The 17,047-nt window shown below is 40.5% G+C and overlaps 1 protein-coding gene across 2 annotated transcripts in view; it reads left to right on the plus strand.

Annotated features, from left to right (window-relative positions):
* LOC100967073 (cholesterol 24-hydroxylase) overlaps window positions 1–17,047 on the plus strand; it is a 45,380-nt gene that overhangs the window by 9,245 nt on the left and 19,088 nt on the right. The window contains exons 4-7 of one of the 2 annotated variants that reach the window (XM_023511587.1): window positions 5,115–5,188; window positions 5,642–5,728; window positions 12,908–13,046; window positions 13,834–13,944. In XM_023511587.1, coding sequence (XP_023367355.1) covers window positions 5,115–5,188; window positions 5,642–5,728; window positions 12,908–13,046; window positions 13,834–13,944 — 411 coding nt within the window. The remainder of the gene's footprint in view (window positions 1–5,114; window positions 5,189–5,641; window positions 5,729–12,907; window positions 13,047–13,833; window positions 13,945–17,047) is intronic. The other variant, XM_023511588.1, reaches the window with a different exon arrangement.

Genomic DNA, 17,047 nt, shown 5'->3' on the forward strand with positions numbered 1-17,047 from the left:
CCCGCCACCTTAGGTGTACGTGGCTGGCGCCTTAGCCGGTTGAGCTATAGGCGCGGAGCCGCTACGGGGTTTTGTTTTATATTTATTCTTTTCTTGTAATGCCTTTGCCTGGTTTTGGTATCAGGTTACTACTAGCCTCATAAGACAAGTTGGGAAAGGTTACCTCCTCTTTGATTTTCTGTAAATTTTATATAGGAATGGAGTTATCCTTTCCCATATTTGATAGAATTTGCCAGTGAAGCTATGTGGAACTGGATTTTTCTTTAAGGAAAGTTGTGTTTTGTTTTTTTTTTTTAATTGCACATTCAATTTCTTTTTTTTTAAAAAAATTTGTGCTTTTAAAACTTTAAATTGTGGTCAAATATACATAATATAAAATTGACCATTATAACCATTTTTAGGTCTATCAGCAGCATTAAAGACATTCACATTTGTGGACATCCATCACCACTGTCCAGTCCAGAACTTTTTCATCTTCCCTAACTGAAACTTGGCACACTTCAAACAATATTCCCCCTTCCCCAGCCACTGGGAGCCCCCATTCTACTTTCTGTCTTCACAAATTTGACTACTCTAAGTACTTTATATAGGTAGAATCATACAGTATTTGTCCTTTTGAGCCTAGCTTATTTCACTTAGCATAATTTCTTCAAAGTTCACCCATGTTATCACATGTATCAGGATTTCCTTCTCAATTTATTTAATTGATATATGATATTCAGATTATCTATTTTTTCCTGATAATTCATATCTTTCAAGGGATTTATACATTTTACTTAAATTGTTTAAATTATTGGCATAAAGTTTTTCATAATATTTACTTATTATTTTTTGAATGTCTGTCGGACCCATGGTCATTCTTCTTTCATTTCTGAGAAAAGTGATTTGAATTTTCTGTTGTAGTATTTTCTTGATCAGTCTAGCAACAGGTTTAAAATTTTATTCATCTTTTTAAAAAATCAGCTTTTACCTTTGTTGGTTTTCTCCATTGTTTGTCCATTTCCTATTTTATTGGTTTTTGCTATTTATTATTTCTTTCTTGTATTCACTTTGGGTTTAATTTGTTTTTGTTCTAATTTCTTAGGATAAAAGTTTATATAATTGATTTTAGACCTTTCTTCTTTTCTGATTTAAGCATTTAAAACTATACGTTTCCCTCTAAACATTTCTTTAGCTCACATTTCACACAAACTTTGATGTTATTTTTCATTTTCATTCACTTCAAAATATTTTCCAACTTCTCTTGTGATTTATTCTTTGTTTTTTACTATTTTGAATGTAGATTTCTTTTCTTTTTTTTTTTATTAAATGATAACTGTGTATATTAATGCAATCATGGGGTACAGTGTGGTGTTTTCACATACAATTTGAAATACTTTCATCAAACTGGTTAACATAGCCTTCATGTCATTTTCCTAGTTACTGTGTCCAGACGTTTATATTCTACTTTTTGAAAAATTCACTTGTACCCTTGTAAGATAAACCATAGAGGAGATCCTTCCAATCACCTGTGATTTCTTCTTTGAACCATGGATTATTTGGATGTATTTTACTCAATTTCTAAATATTATGTGTTGTTACAGATATATTTCTTTTATTTATTTTTAATTTAATTTTTAAGGTCCAAGAAAATTAATTGAAACTTGTTTTTATGGTTCAGCATATAGTCCTGAGATCTCAGTGAGTTTCACGAACACTTAAAAAGAATATATATTTTGTAATTGTTGAATGTGAATGTTTTAGAATTGTCCACTAGGCCAAGTTGGTCAATAGTGTTATCAAATCTTCTAAATCTTTACTATTAATAATTTGCTGTCTAGTTGTTTTAGCAATGACTGGAAAAGGAATGTTGAAGTTTCTAGCCATAATCAAAGATTTGTCTATGTCTACTTCCAGTTCTGTCAGTTTCGCATTATGCATTTTGAAGTTCTGTTATTAAGTATGTACATATTTAGGATTGATAGGACTTCATGATGAATTGACCCTTTTATCCTCTGTCCTTGATAACATTCTTTACCCTAAAATATATTTTGTCTGTTTTAGTATAACTCCTCCAGCTTTCTTATGCTTGGTGTTGTCTGATACATCTTTTTCTATCATTTTACTTTTAACCTATCTGTGCTTTTAAAGTAGGTTTCTTATGTAATAAGTAGCACACAATTAAGTCTTGCTATTTTATATAGTGTAATATTCTCTGCCTTTAGAGGGCTTAGGTCATTTGCACTTAATATAATTATTGACATGGTCAGGTTAAATCTACCATATTACTATTTGTTTTCCATTTGTTCCATGTGTTATTTTCTCTTTTCCTTTCCTCCCTTCTTTTGGATTATGTGCATTTTAGTACTCTGTTTACCTTCACTATTATCTTATTAGTTCCCTTTCCTTCTAAGTGTTTGTCCTAGGGTTTATAAATATCACCTTTAACTTATAGCAATCTATCTTTAAATAATATTCATTTTTGCCTACTTTAAATATTTTCTCTTTATTATCACTGGTTTCAGCAATTTGATTATTATCTGCCTTGGTATACTTTTCTTCATGTTAATTCTATTTGGGATTCTTTGCATTTTGTTGGCTATGTGGGATCCCTTGAACATATTTATATATTTGTAACAGGTGTTTTAAAGTTACTGTCTGCTAATTCTGTTGCTCTGTTATTTCTGGGCCTATTTATACGTCATATTTTCCTGTTTTTTGGAATGTCTAGTGATTTTTTTATTGGATGCTAGACATTGTGAATTTTACATTGTTGAGTGCTAGATTTTGTTCTGTTCTTTTATAGGGTATTGGACTTCATTCTGACAGATGATAAAGTTACTTGCAGATCAGTTTCAGGCTTGGTTTAAAGCTTCAGAGCAAGAAGAGTATATTTTTACTCCAAAGCTAGTTTAGCACCCACTACTAAGGAGTGACCATTCTGGGGCTTCTACTAAAGGTCTTGTGTATGAGCTTTGTCAGTTCTTACCAGTGGCAACTTGAATAATTTGTGGCCCTATATAAGCTCTGAGAATTGTTCAACTTATAGTTACCCACTAATTCTCATTTCCCCAGAAGTTGTTTTTGCTCAAACTGTGGAGTTCCACCCTACATGTAAGGTCCTCATGCATATTTTTTGCATAGGAGTTCTTTCTATGCATAGACTCTGATACTCTACCTTACAAATTCTAGCCTCCCTTAGCCTGCCTGGACTCTCTGTCTGTTCAACTTGGCAAGGTTGCTGAACTATATTTGGTCTCTTGTATTAGTGCCGTTGTCCTGGAATTACCTCTGAATATAAAGCTGGGTAACCCTATTCATGGGTCTCACAGTATTTTTCCCTCCTTCTGTGAGATTCATAATCCTGCAGTGCCTGTTGTCCAGTGTCTGAAAATAGACATTTCATATATTTTGCCCAGTTTTCTCATTGTTTATGTTAGGAGGGAAAGTCTCTAGCAGTGTGCTATCAGTGTGGGCCACAGGAAATCGGTAAGGTTCTGGTCAGTCCTTATGCATCCCTCACATGCCAAAGTTCAACTCTCTGGGCCATCACAAGACTCTCACTTCCATGACAACAGCTATCGGGGGACACTGGCTGTGGGGAACATCCGGTCAGAGTCTATGGTGAGACTACTCTGCCTCAGTAGTAGGGGGTTCTTTAGTTGAGTTTAAGAAGGGCTGATTTAGACCTCAGATGATACAGGGGTGTTTGAGAAGGGACTGGGAAGTGGGCATTTGCTGTCATGGTCTTCCTCGGGTGGGAGCAGGGTGGTGACAGAACTTAGAAGTGATAGCATTTTGGGTAGAGGTTAAGGTCTCTTGAATAAGGCTCAGGATACAAAGTCAGCCAGGATTAGAAATGATAGCATTTTGGGTAGGGGTTAGGTCTCTAGAATAAGGCTCAGGATGCAAAGTCAGCCACTTTTGGGATTTCATTTCAGCTGAAAAATCTATCTTAGACCCCCAGGAGCTGAATTCAGAGAAGCTGGCAGCACTTTGGTCAATTTATAGCAGAGAAATCCCCTTCCAGCTTCCTAGTGCCCCCAGGACAAAGTAGTGTCCCAGAGGGCAGCGCTCTGCACTTGCTGTGCAGCCTTGCCCCACTCCACACACCCCTGCCTACACATATGGTGGCCTAGATCCCAGCCTTCTCTCCCCTCTCCTCACAGTAAATTGCTGGATTCATATCCTGTGCCCACCCCTTACTCTGTGTGTGACTATAAGGCAGGTTTTAAATGTTAGTTTCTTCATTTGTTTGTAAAATGAGCATAAAAATAGCAGCAGTGCCTTTGGGATGGGGGGCACTGAGTGACTACAGGATGCAGCTGTGCACCTGGCATTCACTGACCACCTGCCACTATTCTTAGCCCTTTCAATGTGGAGCAGATTTACCTGTCACAACAACCCTACCAGCCAAGAACTCTTCTTATTCTTATCCCTGTCTTATAAGATGAGAAACTGAGGGGCGGAGGAGGTGCATAACTCATCTAGCATCCTAGAGTTAGTAAGTGGTAGAGTGGGGATGCTCAGCCTGGATCCAAATTGAAGGCAGCTGACCTCACAGCCCAAGCTGTTGGCCACTTGACAATACCACCTCAAGGGCTATTGGCTAATGTTACCATTGTTATCATCCAGCTCTTGGTGAGGTAAGTTGGCCCTTGCTCCAGGAAGTCTTCCTTAACCGTTGAGGCTAGGCTAATACTAACAATACTGCATTTGTGCTGAGTGTCTCTGCTATGTCCCAGAAGCCCTTCCTCTGGGCTTCTCCCTTTCTCACTCTGGCTTCAGAGCAGCATGTGCCTTCTCCTATCTTGCTGCTTTGGAAGGTGGCGCAGTGTGGGATCCTGAATGTGGGCCCTGCAGTGAGCATCACCCCATACCACTCTCCAACTACATGTCCCAAGGAAAATCACTTCCACCCCCACCCCTTGCTGACTTTCCTCCCCCCACAAGGCTGATATTGCTTGAACATAGAACTTCCTATTGAATGGCTGAGGATGAGGTGAGATTGTGTGTGTGAAGTGTTTCTACCATAGCTGGCCTTAGCTGTTGGTGATTATCTTGGACATGTCTCAGAAGAGTCCTTTGTGAGTGCATGAGCTCATGTTGGTTTTTTATTTGTGGGGGATGTTTAGAAGTTCCTGATGTCAACCAAGTACAACAAGGACTCAAAGATGTACCGTGCGCTCCAGACAGTGTTTGGTGAAAGGTAAGGAGGCAAGATGGGATGCTTGAGTGGGAGGCCAGGGCCTATGGGGTCCAGAGTGTGGGTGTAGCGTCAAAGCCCAAGGCCTTAGTTGCTAGGCATGCAATCAGCACCCTGAAAATGGTAGCCCTGCTCTTGTTGTTAGTACTTCCTACCTTCTCCTTCCCCTCTAGATGACAGGTGGGAATATAGGGTTACTTAGGTCAGGTAACACAATCACCTTGTTAATTTAGTTAATTTTTTATTGTGGTAAAACTGACATAACATAACATTCACCATATTAACTCCTTTAGCAAGTACAATCCAGTGGCATCCAGACATTCTTAATGTAGTACAACTACCACCACCATCAGTTCCAGAACCATTCTGTCATCCCAAAAGACGAGTCCATCTCCATCAACCGGCTGCTCCCCCTCCCTCACCCACTTTCTGGCATCAAGTATTTATCTCCTGCAGACTATTTGGCCAAGGCTTGGTGTCCGAATGCAACTATGAGCGTTGGCACAAACAGCGCAGAGTCATGGATCTGGCCTTCAGCCGAAGGTGAGTGTTACCAGAGGTGGGCCATGGAGGTTCTGCCTGGACTTTGGGAAGGTGGGTGGTCTTCATCTGAGGAGGTCTCACCCAGATGAAGGGAGGGGAGAAAGAGAGGGCACAGGTAGTTGGAAGAGAATGAGGCCTGCCTGCCCAGGAGGACATGAGGATGAGAGAGGTCCCTATGTAGTTTGGGAATATCAGGGCCTGAGTGCCTATGATAGGTAGAGGCATGGGGCTCCTTGTCCTCAGAGAACCCCACCCCAGGCCTCATCACTCCTTGTCTGTGCTTCTTATTTTATTTATTTTAGTTTTTGGTCTTTGGTGATACAAGTCATGTGCCACATGATGATGTTTTGGTCAATGACTGAATCCATATGTAATGGCCGTCCCAAAAGATTATTATAGAGCAGAAAAATTCCTATGGCCTAGTTGTCACCATTATAACATAGTGGCACAAGGCATTACTCATATGTTTGTGATGATGTAAACAAACTATGCTCCCAGTCCTATAAAAGTCTAGCACACACAATTATGTACAGCACATAATACTTGATAATAAATGACTCTATGACTACTTTATGTATTTATTATTCTATACTTTTATTGTTAATTGTACTCCTTCTGTTTATATATATTTGCACATAAAAAAATTAACTGTTAAATAGCCTCGGGTAGGTCCTTTAGGAGGTATCCAGAAGAAGATACGATTATCATAGATAACATGTTCTATGTGTAGTTGTCCCTTAAGACTTTCCAGTGGGACAAGAGGTAGAGGTGGAGACAGTGATATTGATGATCCTGACCCTGTTCAGACCTAAGTTAATGTGTGTGTTTGTCTTAGTGTTTAACAAAAAAGTTTAAAAAGTAAAGGTTGGGTGCAGTGGCTCACATCTATAATTCTAGCATTCTTGGAGGCCAAGGCAGGTGGATTGCCTGATTTCAGGAGTTTGAGACCAGCCTGAGCCAAAGCAAGATCTCGTCTCTAAAAATAGCCAGGAATTGTCGCCGGCGCTTGTAGTCCCAGCTACTTGGGAGGCTGAAGCAAGAGAATTGCTTAAGCCCAAGAATTTGAGGTTGCTGTGAGCTGTGATGCCATAGCACTCTACCAAGGGCAACAAAGTGAGACTTTGTCTCAAAAAACAATATTTTTTTAAAGTAGAAAAATAAAATAAAATAAATTTTAAATAGAACAAAGCTTATTGAGTAAGTATAGAAACAAAGAAAATATTTTGTACAACTGTACAGTGTGTTGGTGTTTCAAGATAAGTGTTATTACAAGAGTCAAAGAGTTGTGGGCAGGTGCAGTGGTTCACGCCTATAATCTTAGCACTCTGGGAGGCCAAGGTGGGTGGATTGCTTGAGCTCAGGAGTTCTAGACCTGCCTGATCAAAGTGAGACCCCCATCGCTACTAAAAATAGAAAAAACTAGCCAGGTGTAGTGGTGGGCACCTATAGTCCCAGCTACTCAGGAAACAGAGACAAGAGGATCACTTGAGTGCAGGAGTTTGAGGTTGCTGTGAGCTCTGAGGCCTTGGCACTCAATCCCAGAGTGACTGAGTGAGATTCTGTATCACCAAAAAAAAGAAAAAAAGAGTCAAAAAGTCAAAAAGTTTATAGAATAAAAAAGTTAACCAAGCAAGTTTATTATGAAAGAAAGAAAAAAAATTTTTTTATAAATATAGTGTAGTCTATAAATATAGTCTAAGTGTACAGTGTTTATAAAGTCTACAGTGGTGTACAGTGAAGTCCTAGGCCTTCACATTCACTCACTAACTCATCCAGAGCCACTGCTAGTCCTCTGAGCTTCATTCATGATATGTGCCCTATGTAGGTGTAGCATTTTTTATTTTTTATACTACTTTTTTACTATACTGTTACTATGTTTAGATATACAGATATTATGCATTTTTACTATGCATATTTTCTATGTTTAGATATATTTAGATACACAAATATTTACCCTTGCATTAGAGTTTATGCAGTAGTCACTGCAGTAACATGCTGTGCTGGTGTGTAGCCTAGGTGTGTAGTAGGCTGTACCAACTAGGTTTTTGTAAGTACACTCTATGATGTTTGCACAATGATAACATCACTTGATGACACATTTCTCAGAGTGTATCCTCATCATTAAGCAATGCATGACTATATTTTATCTTTTTTTTTTTTTTTGAGTGAGTCTCACTATGTCACCCTTGGTAGAGTGCCATGGCATCATAACTCACAACAACCTCCAACTCCTGGGCTTAGGCGATTCTCTTGCCTCAGCCTCCCAGTAGCTGGGACTACAGGTGCCCGCTACAACACTCGGCTATTTTTTTGTTGCAATTGGCCCCAGCTGGGTTCAAACCCACCAGCCTCGGTATATGTGGCTGATGCTGTAACCACTGTGCTATGGGCACCGAGCCTATATTTTATCTTTTTAATAACTCTTTAATTGAGATATACTTTACATACCATGCAGTTCACCCATTTAAATACTTTTCATACTGTTTAAAATACTTTAAATACCATATCAATATTGCCTTCCTTTTATCACCAAATAACTTTCCATTGTATGGACATGCCACATATGTTTGTGCATTCACCTGTTAATGGATATTCAGGTTGTTTCCACTTTTTGGCTTTTATGAGTAATGCAACCATAAATATTTTTGTACAAGTTTTTGTGTGGATATGTGTCTCCATTTCTCTTGGGTATCTACCTGATGGAATCTTGAGTCATATGGTAATTCTACATTTAACATTTTAGGGAAGGTAATCTTTCACTTTGACATAATTTCAACTTTATAGAAAAATTGCTGGGATAAAGTAAGAGACTCATGTATGTCTTTTACTCAAATTCACTTACTGTTTTTATAAATTACCATTTGCTTTATTATTTCTTCTTCATACACATATGTAAATTATCATTCTCTGTGTATGTATACATATATTTTTATTTAGTGCATATTTTAGAAAAACCATTTAAGAGTGAGAGACATTGTACTCCCTACCTTAATACTTCTACATGTAGTTATTAAGAACAATGAGTACATAATTGGAGTTCTAGTTATTGAAATGAGGACAATTAGTATTAATCTAATATTATTATCTAATCCATAGTCCATATTAAAATTCTATCAGTTGTGCAGGTATAGTTACTTCTTACCTTGTCCAAGACCCAATCCAGATTTGCGTGTTACACTTAATTGCCTTGTCACTTAAGCTTTCTTTATTCCAGAACAGTTCTCAGTCTTTCCTTGACTTTCTTGACCTTTACACTTTTGAGGATTACAGGCCAGTTTTGTAGAGGTCATTCAGTTTGAGTCTGTCTGCTGTTTCCACATATTAGTTTAAGGCTGTGCTTTCCTGATGGTGATGCCACAGAGGGAGGCTATGTCCTCCTCAGGACGTCGTATCAGGAGGTATGTGCTCTTTGTTCCATTGCTGGCCCCATTAACTTTGCTCACTTGGTTAAGGTGGTGTCTTCCAGGTTCCTCGGCCAGGAAGTTACTCTTGAATATACAGTCTGTGAGGGATTACATAAACATCCTCGCCAGAACTCTTGCCTCAGCCTTCTCATTGGCCTACCTGTCCCCTGCCTCCCTCTTCTAATCTACTCACCTCATCACCCTGAAAAGGTCTTTTAAAAACTTAAATCTAACCATGCCACTCCTGTTCTGCAGCCTTCAATGGCTCCCTATCATCGGAGAAATGAAGCTCAGACCCTACTTATCCTGATCTGCCCTGAAACCTCTCCGGCTTTGCATCTCCTCATCCCTACCTGTCCAGAAACCACTCTGCTCCTTCTGGCAACTTTGCCTTTGTACCTGCTGTTCCTGCTGCCTCAATGTGCCCCCTGCCCTGGGGAATTCCTGTCCCTCCTCTGATACCTAGCTAAAATGTTGCCTTCTGAAGCTAAATTCCTGTCTGCATCACAGCCCCTCTCTCACCCAGTGTGGTGCTTGCAGCTCCCTCACTAAACCCCACGGCCCTAAAGGCAGAAGGCACACCCTGTCCTTGACTCCTATGCCCAGAGCCAGGTACCCCAGAGCCCTCTGGAAGTGTCCACAGAGTGCATGAATGAACTAGAATACTCTTGGTGTTGCTGGAGAGCTGCTAGAAGTAAGAATGGGAAGGAATAACCCAGAAAAAAGGCATTTATTTAATAAATACTTATTGTACCAAGAGTCAGGGTTATGAAGGACAGCCCTGCTGACATGCTGTCTGCCCTCAGAGTCTAACCAGATGATGACCCACGTGATTATGACATAAGCGTATAGAGGTCTCAGTGAACACTCTTTAGCACACAGGACCTTGTGTTTGAACAGCACTTCACAATTTGTTAAGTGCTTTCACAGACATTTTTATTTAAAAAAAAATTTTAATTGTAAGAAACACATAACAAAGTTTACCAAGGTAAATTAACCATTTCTAGGTGTGCAGCTCAGCAGAATTTAGTTCACTTACATTATTACACAACTATCACCAGACATTTTTAGTTTTTAATCTCACATCATCTTAGAGATGGCTATTTTATTGTAAATGCCAAATTTATATGGTTGTATGAAAGAAGCTTTGGAATATGCATATAAGTATTTATGAAAGTATTTGTGAGCCTTGTGAATCCTAACTCACTAAGGAAGAAAATAAAGGAACCACAGGTGAGTTTCATTTCTAATCATCATTCAGACATCATATCACTATGCATTGTTTGTTTCTTTCAGAGACAGGGTTTCTCTCTGTTACCCAGGCTACAGTGCAGTAGCATCATCATAGCTCACTGCAGCCTTGAACTCCTGGGCTCAAGCTATCCTCCTGCTTCAGCTTCCCAAGTAGCTAGGACTACAAGTATCTACCACAGCAACTAGCCTAATTTTTTTTTTATTTTACTTTACTTATTTATTTTGAGACAGGGTATAGCTCTGTTGTCCAGGCTAGAGTGCAGTGGCATCATCATAGCTCACTGCAACTTCAAAGTCCTAGGCTCCAGTGATCCTCCTGCATCATCTCCCAAGTATGTGGGACTACAGATGTCTGCCTCCACACCTGGCTAATTTTTCTACTTTTTTGTAGAGACAAGGTCTTACTTCTCAAACTTCTGACCTCATGAAGTCCTCCCCCACTTGGCCTTCCAAAAATGCTGGGATTAACAGATGTGAGCCACCATGCCTGGCCTAATTTTTACTTTTTGTAAAAGTGGGGATCTCATTATGTTGCCAGGCTGGTCTCAAACTCCTGGCCTCAAATAATTCTCCCACCTCAGCCTCCTAAAACTTTGGGGTTATAGGTGTGAACCACTGTCCCTAATGCATCATGTACTTTTAATAAAATTATGAGAAAAAATTGCCAGTTTCTACTTTACTCGATTTTACTTATGGGAAGACCTTAGTCCCAATCCTTTGCATAAAAGACAAAGGGGGTTGAGATCTTACTGTACACCTAACACTCAGCCCTGCATTTTGTATTTTATAAGAGGTTCAGTATTAGTATGATAACCAGCCACATGCTATTTGAATAGTAAATTTGACTGTGATTTTTTTTTAAAAAGACAACTACAAATAATCTTGCAAATAAATATATACTTGCAAACCATGTAAAAGTTATGAAGAATAAGTCAAGAGTACTGTGAGGCCATATAGTGGGCCTAATTGGGGTTCAACAGACATTGTCTTAAGGAAGAGCATTTGGGCTCGGCGCCTATAGCTCAACCGGCTAAGGCGCCAGCCACGTACACCTAAGGTGGCGGGTTCGAATCCCCAGCCCGGACCCGCCAAACAACAATGACGGCTGCAACCAAAAAATAGCCGGGCGTTGTGGCGGGCGCCTGTGGTCCCAGCTACTTGGGAGGCGGAGGCAGGAGACTCGCTTGAGCCCAGGAGTTGGAGGTTGCTGTGAGTGTGATGCCATGGCACTCTACCCAGGGGGACAGCTTGAGGCTCTGTCTCAAAAAAAAAAAAAAAAAGGAAGAGCATTTGAGCGTCTATCTGCAGAGGGGAGGCATTTGGGTGGTAACAGTCATGGGGTGTGGAGGGTGGAGGGAAGAGAGTTCCAGGCATAGGGAACGTGAACACAGAAGCCCTGAAGTGGGCAAGAACATCATACTTTTGAGGAGCTAAGGTGCTTTATAATAAGCAGGCATCATTGCAGGTGGAAGTCAGCACAGGGCAGACTATCTCTCAAGCCCAGGTGAAGATTTTCACCTCCCTTCTAAGAGTAACAGCGGACTTCAAAGCATTTTGGTTGTCAAGGGATCAGATCAGAGTGGTTGCCCTCAGGCTCACGGCTTCCTGGGCCCATGCAATAGCCAGATGGGCAATGAAAAGCTGATTTTCTTTTCTAATTAAAAATTTACTCTTTTTGTTTATCTCCTCCCATTTTTCTCTTTTTAAAGACTTTTTGTTGAGAAATAATTTCAAATTTTCAAATAAACTTCAAGAATAAGAATAGGACAAATAATACTCCTCTACTACCCCTCTACTCAGATTAATATTTTAAAATTAAATTTAAAAGTCTTTACATTATAAAGGCAGTGTATTCTCTTAGTAAAAATTCAGAAATTAAAACTGCAAAGTGGCTGTGTCTTCCTTTCCAGTTTTCTTGGAGTTGCCATTTTTGTGAGTTTAAAGTACATCCTTCCATATATCTTTCTAAGCTCTATGCCTGGGAGATGAGCCTTCTCAGGACAGGGAGCACTGTGGGCTGGGAGCTCTGGACTTCAGATGGCATCTGAAGACTTATTTCCACATAAAGTTGGTCACTGAGATTGTTAAAGGCTAGGAAGTAAAATGAGATAATACAGTACTCAGATGATGGTCTAGGCAGGGCAGATAAGGAGACTGGGCAGTGTGGGCACAGAGGTAGGAGGGTAACTGAGGTAGCTTTATCATGGACTCTAGGAGGTCCCAGAGCCTTTACACTGCTGTGTCCCTTTGATGTAAGAGTTGAGAGGCCACAGTGGCAGACCCATGGAACTATTAAGACAAGGGCAAAAGGACAGCCTCCATCCCAAGTGGAGGTGAATGGTGCACTCAGTTACTGCAAACCTAACTGTAATCTGGGCCTGAAGCTGGGGCCAGAAAAGGTGGAAGTGGCCTCCTGCCATTACTCTACATGATATCCTCCCTGCAGAGATGGAGGGCATATGGCAGTTCCACTGGCCTGGGCTGGTCCTGGTGGCCATTGACGCCTGTGCTGTTTCTCTAGCTCCTTGGTTAGCTTGATGGAAACATTCAATGAGAAGGCCGAACAGCTGGTGGAGATTCTAGAAGCCAAGGCGGATGGGCAAACCCCGGTGTCCATGCAGGACATGCTGACTTACACCACCATAGACATCCTGGCTAAGGTGATGGGAAATCACTGGGAGCAAGGTCTGGGAGGGCCACATGGGGTAGAGGGTTCTCTCCTTTTACTCTTGCCTTCCCTTTCCCTTTCTTTCTCTCCTCCCTTCTCTTCCTTCCTTGCTTCCTTCCTCCTCTAGCTTATCAGCAACCCCTTCCCTGTGCTTCATTTCTTTTTCTTTTTTTTTTTTTTTCTGTCTTGGATATTCAAAGCAACTTGGCATGAGATCGAGGCTACTAACTCATTCTCTAGAAATGGATAGCAGGGCCTGGTATAGCTATTCCAAGGCAAAAGCAGGGTTTGATCTCAGGTCTGCCTGGCTCTCAGCCCCGAAATCTGCTTTTTGTCTCTCTCTACCTCCCCTGGATCATGGTTTGGATCTTGCCCCAGCAGTCTCAGCAGTGGCCCAGATAACCCCAAACCCCATGTGAAGGCAGGTCAGACAGCCCCATACAAAGGTGGGGACAATGAGTGGAATTATCATTATCATTGTTATTGCAACAATTCACTGTGAAGCTGAGTATAGAATGAATACCTAAAAAAAGTTGCATTTCAGGGAAATACATCTTGTCAAGGAAGGAAGCCAAAGTTTATTAAGTACTATGAGCTACCTTAATACTCACTGCATCCCATGGAATTTAAATTATCATGGATTGTTGTGAGGAGCTGATGACGTGATGCACGTACATCCTTAGCCCAGGTCTGGGGGTCTCCAGCTCAGTGTGCAGACTCTACCCTGGATCTGCTGCCCTCCCACCCCAGTGATGACCTTGCCCTTCTCTCTCCCCCAGGCAGCTTTTGGAATGGAGACTAGCATGCTGCTGGGTGCCCAGAAGCCTCTGTCCCAGGCAGTGAAGCTGATGTTGGAGGGTATCTCCGCATCCCGCAACACTTTGGCAAAGGTACTGCCCTAGCACCCCCTCTGGCAACCAGCCCCATAGCTGTGTTGTCATCATTTGCTGAAGTACCTCCTTCAAAGATATTTGAGTTCTGGGTATGTCTGAAATGACTTCTGAATTAGGATTTGCATGCATTGCTTAAAGGAAAAGCTCAAAATTAAAGTGCTTAAAGGAAATTAGGAATTAATCTTTCTCTCATGTAAAATGATCCCCAAAGTAGGTGATCTAGGATGGCTATGATGGCTCCACAATATCAGATTATTCCTGGATCCTTCCACTGTCCTCAGCGTATCATTTCATTGTCATAGAGGGCTACTGCAAGAGGTACACTCTGCCTGCTGCCACTGATGCCCATGTATACTGTCTTGGGAGCCTGGGGATTAATTCACCATACCCACCACCATGGGTACCCACACATACTACTATGGAGCCTAAGGAGATGCTTGCCTCCCCCACTGGTGCCATTTCCTGTGTGTACCATCTGGGGGCCTGAGGACCCACCTACCTTGCTTGTCACTGCTGGGGTCTATACATACCTTCAAAGGACCTGAAGATCAGCCCACCTCTACCCAATACCACTCTTACTCTCATATACTATTGAGGACCCTGAGAGAAGCCATGCTGTACTTGCCACCAGTGCTCACATGTGTCATCTGGGGGCTTGGGGATTAGCTTGCCTTGCTGGCACTCATGCACACCATTGGGGGGCTAGAGATTGATCTGTTATGCCCTTAGCTGCTGGTGCATGTGTGCACCATCCAAGGGCTTAAGAAAAGCACATTCATCCCACTGCCACCACCTCCTGTGCCCAAGCATACCATCTAGAGGTATGGGGAATGACCCACTTTGCCCACTGAAGCTGACACCTGTGTACAAGATTGGAAGGCCCTGAAAATAAGCTTTTCTTGTCCATTGCTGCCAGTATCTGTACATGCCCACTCTGTCCACTGGTGCCTGAGGACTAGCCCATCTGCAGTAAATTCTGTTTTCACTAACAGATGCATTTTAGGTCACTGAGGAACTCACAGAGACTACTGATGGTGATTACAGCTAAATAAATCATATGGAGACTGTACTTTTGTGCCTATCCAGAATCAAAGCCAAAGCACTTTACCCAGTATTATAGATTCATCTATAGAAAAATGTCTTTCCCTATGAAAGTCAATCTAGAAAATTTGAAGAAGTGACTGTTACACTAGATGAGCAGATATTAGCATAAGGATACAAGAAACATGATAAGACAAGAAAATATACCTCCAAAAAAATACAATAATTTTCTGGTGACAGATCCCAAAGAAAAGGAAATTTATGAAATTCCTGAAAATAATGAAATAATGATATTAAAGAATCTCAGGGGGATAAGAGAGACCATGATGAATAATATAATAAGTCAGGAAAACAATTCATGGTCTGAATGAGAAATTCAACAAAGACATGGATATCATAAAAATTAACTAAACAGAAATCCTGAGACTAAAGAATTCAGTGAATGAAATAAAAAATACAGTTGAGAATTTCAACAATGGACTAGATCAAGCAGAAGAAGAACTTCTGAACTTGAAGGCAGGTCTTTTGAAACAACCCAATCAGATGGAGATAGAGATAGAGACAGATATAGATAGAGAGAGAGAATCAAGAAAACCTATGTAACATGTAGGATACCATAAAATGACCAAATATTCAAATTCTTGGAGTTTCACAAGAAAAAGAGATAGGCAAAGGCATAGAACACCCGTTTAATGAAATAATAGGTGGAAAATTTCTCAAGTCTTGCAAGAGATATAGACATTCAGATATAGGCAGCTCAAATATCCCCAAAGAGTTTTAGCCCAGAAAAGTTTTCTCCAAGGCCCATTATAGTCAAACTATCAAGAGAAAATTCTAAAAACAGGGGTAGGGGAAGTGTCAAGTCACATATAAGGTAATATTTATCAAAATTATAGTGTATTTCTCATCAGAAATCTTATAGGACAAGAGAGAATGGTATGATATATCCAAAGTGCTGAAAGAAAAAAAAAAAACTATCAGACAAGCTATACCCAGCAAAGCTATTCTTCAAGCAAAAATGGAGGGAATTTTATCATCACTAGACTGGTTGTACAAGGAATTCTTAAGACAGTTCTACATCTGGAAATGAAAGAACAATATCTACTATCATGATAATACACAAAAGTATAAAATTCACTGATAGAGTAGATACACAAATTAAAAAGAGGAAAGACTCAAACTTTACCATTATATAAAACTACCAAACTGCAATGATAAACAATAAGGGAGGATAAAAGGAAAAAAGATATGCAAAACAACCAGAAAACACTAAACAAAATGACTGGAATAAGTTCTTACCTATCACTAATAACCTTGAGTGTAAACAGAATATATTTCCCTACTTAAAAGATATAGACTGTCTGAATGGATGTAAAACAATGACCCAACAGTACATTGCCTATAATAAGAAACTCACTTCACCTGTTAGGATACATATAGACTGAAAGTGAAGGGATGGAAAAAGATATTCCATACAAACAGAAAGCAGAAGAAAGCAGGAGTAGCTATTACTACATCAGATAAAACTGACTTTTAGTCAAAGACTGTAAAAAGAGACACAGATGGTCATTATGTAAAAATAAAGGGATTGATTCAGCAAGAAGAAACAATTTAAATATATATGCATCAAATCCTGGAGCACCCAGATATATAGAGCAAATATTATTAGATCTAAAGAAGGGGTAGATGCCAATACAATAATAGTTGGGGACTTCAACAGCCCCCTCTCAGCATTAGGTAGATCATCTAGACCAAGGTCCTCAAACTTTTTAAACAGGGGGCCAGTTCACTGTCCCTCAGACCATTGGAGGGCCAGACTGCAGGCCCTGGTACGAGTCAGCTGCTAAGCAGGACAACCAGCAGCGGTAAAAACACCCAGCAGGCCCGATAAATGTCCTAGGCAGGCCACATGTGGCCCACGGGCGATAGTTTGAGGACACCTGATCTAGATAGAAAAATCAACACAGGGACAGCACCTGTGGCTCAAAGGAGTAGGGCGCTGGCCCCATATGTTGGAGATGGTGAGTTCAAACCCAGTCTTGGCCAAAAACTGCAAAAA

The sequence above is a fragment of the Otolemur garnettii genome, unplaced genomic scaffold (assembly GCF_000181295.1).
Source record: "Otolemur garnettii isolate 467f Iridium unplaced genomic scaffold, OtoGar3 scaffold00020, whole genome shotgun sequence".
In the NCBI taxonomy this organism is placed as follows: Eukaryota; Metazoa; Chordata; class Mammalia; order Primates; family Galagidae; genus Otolemur; species Otolemur garnettii.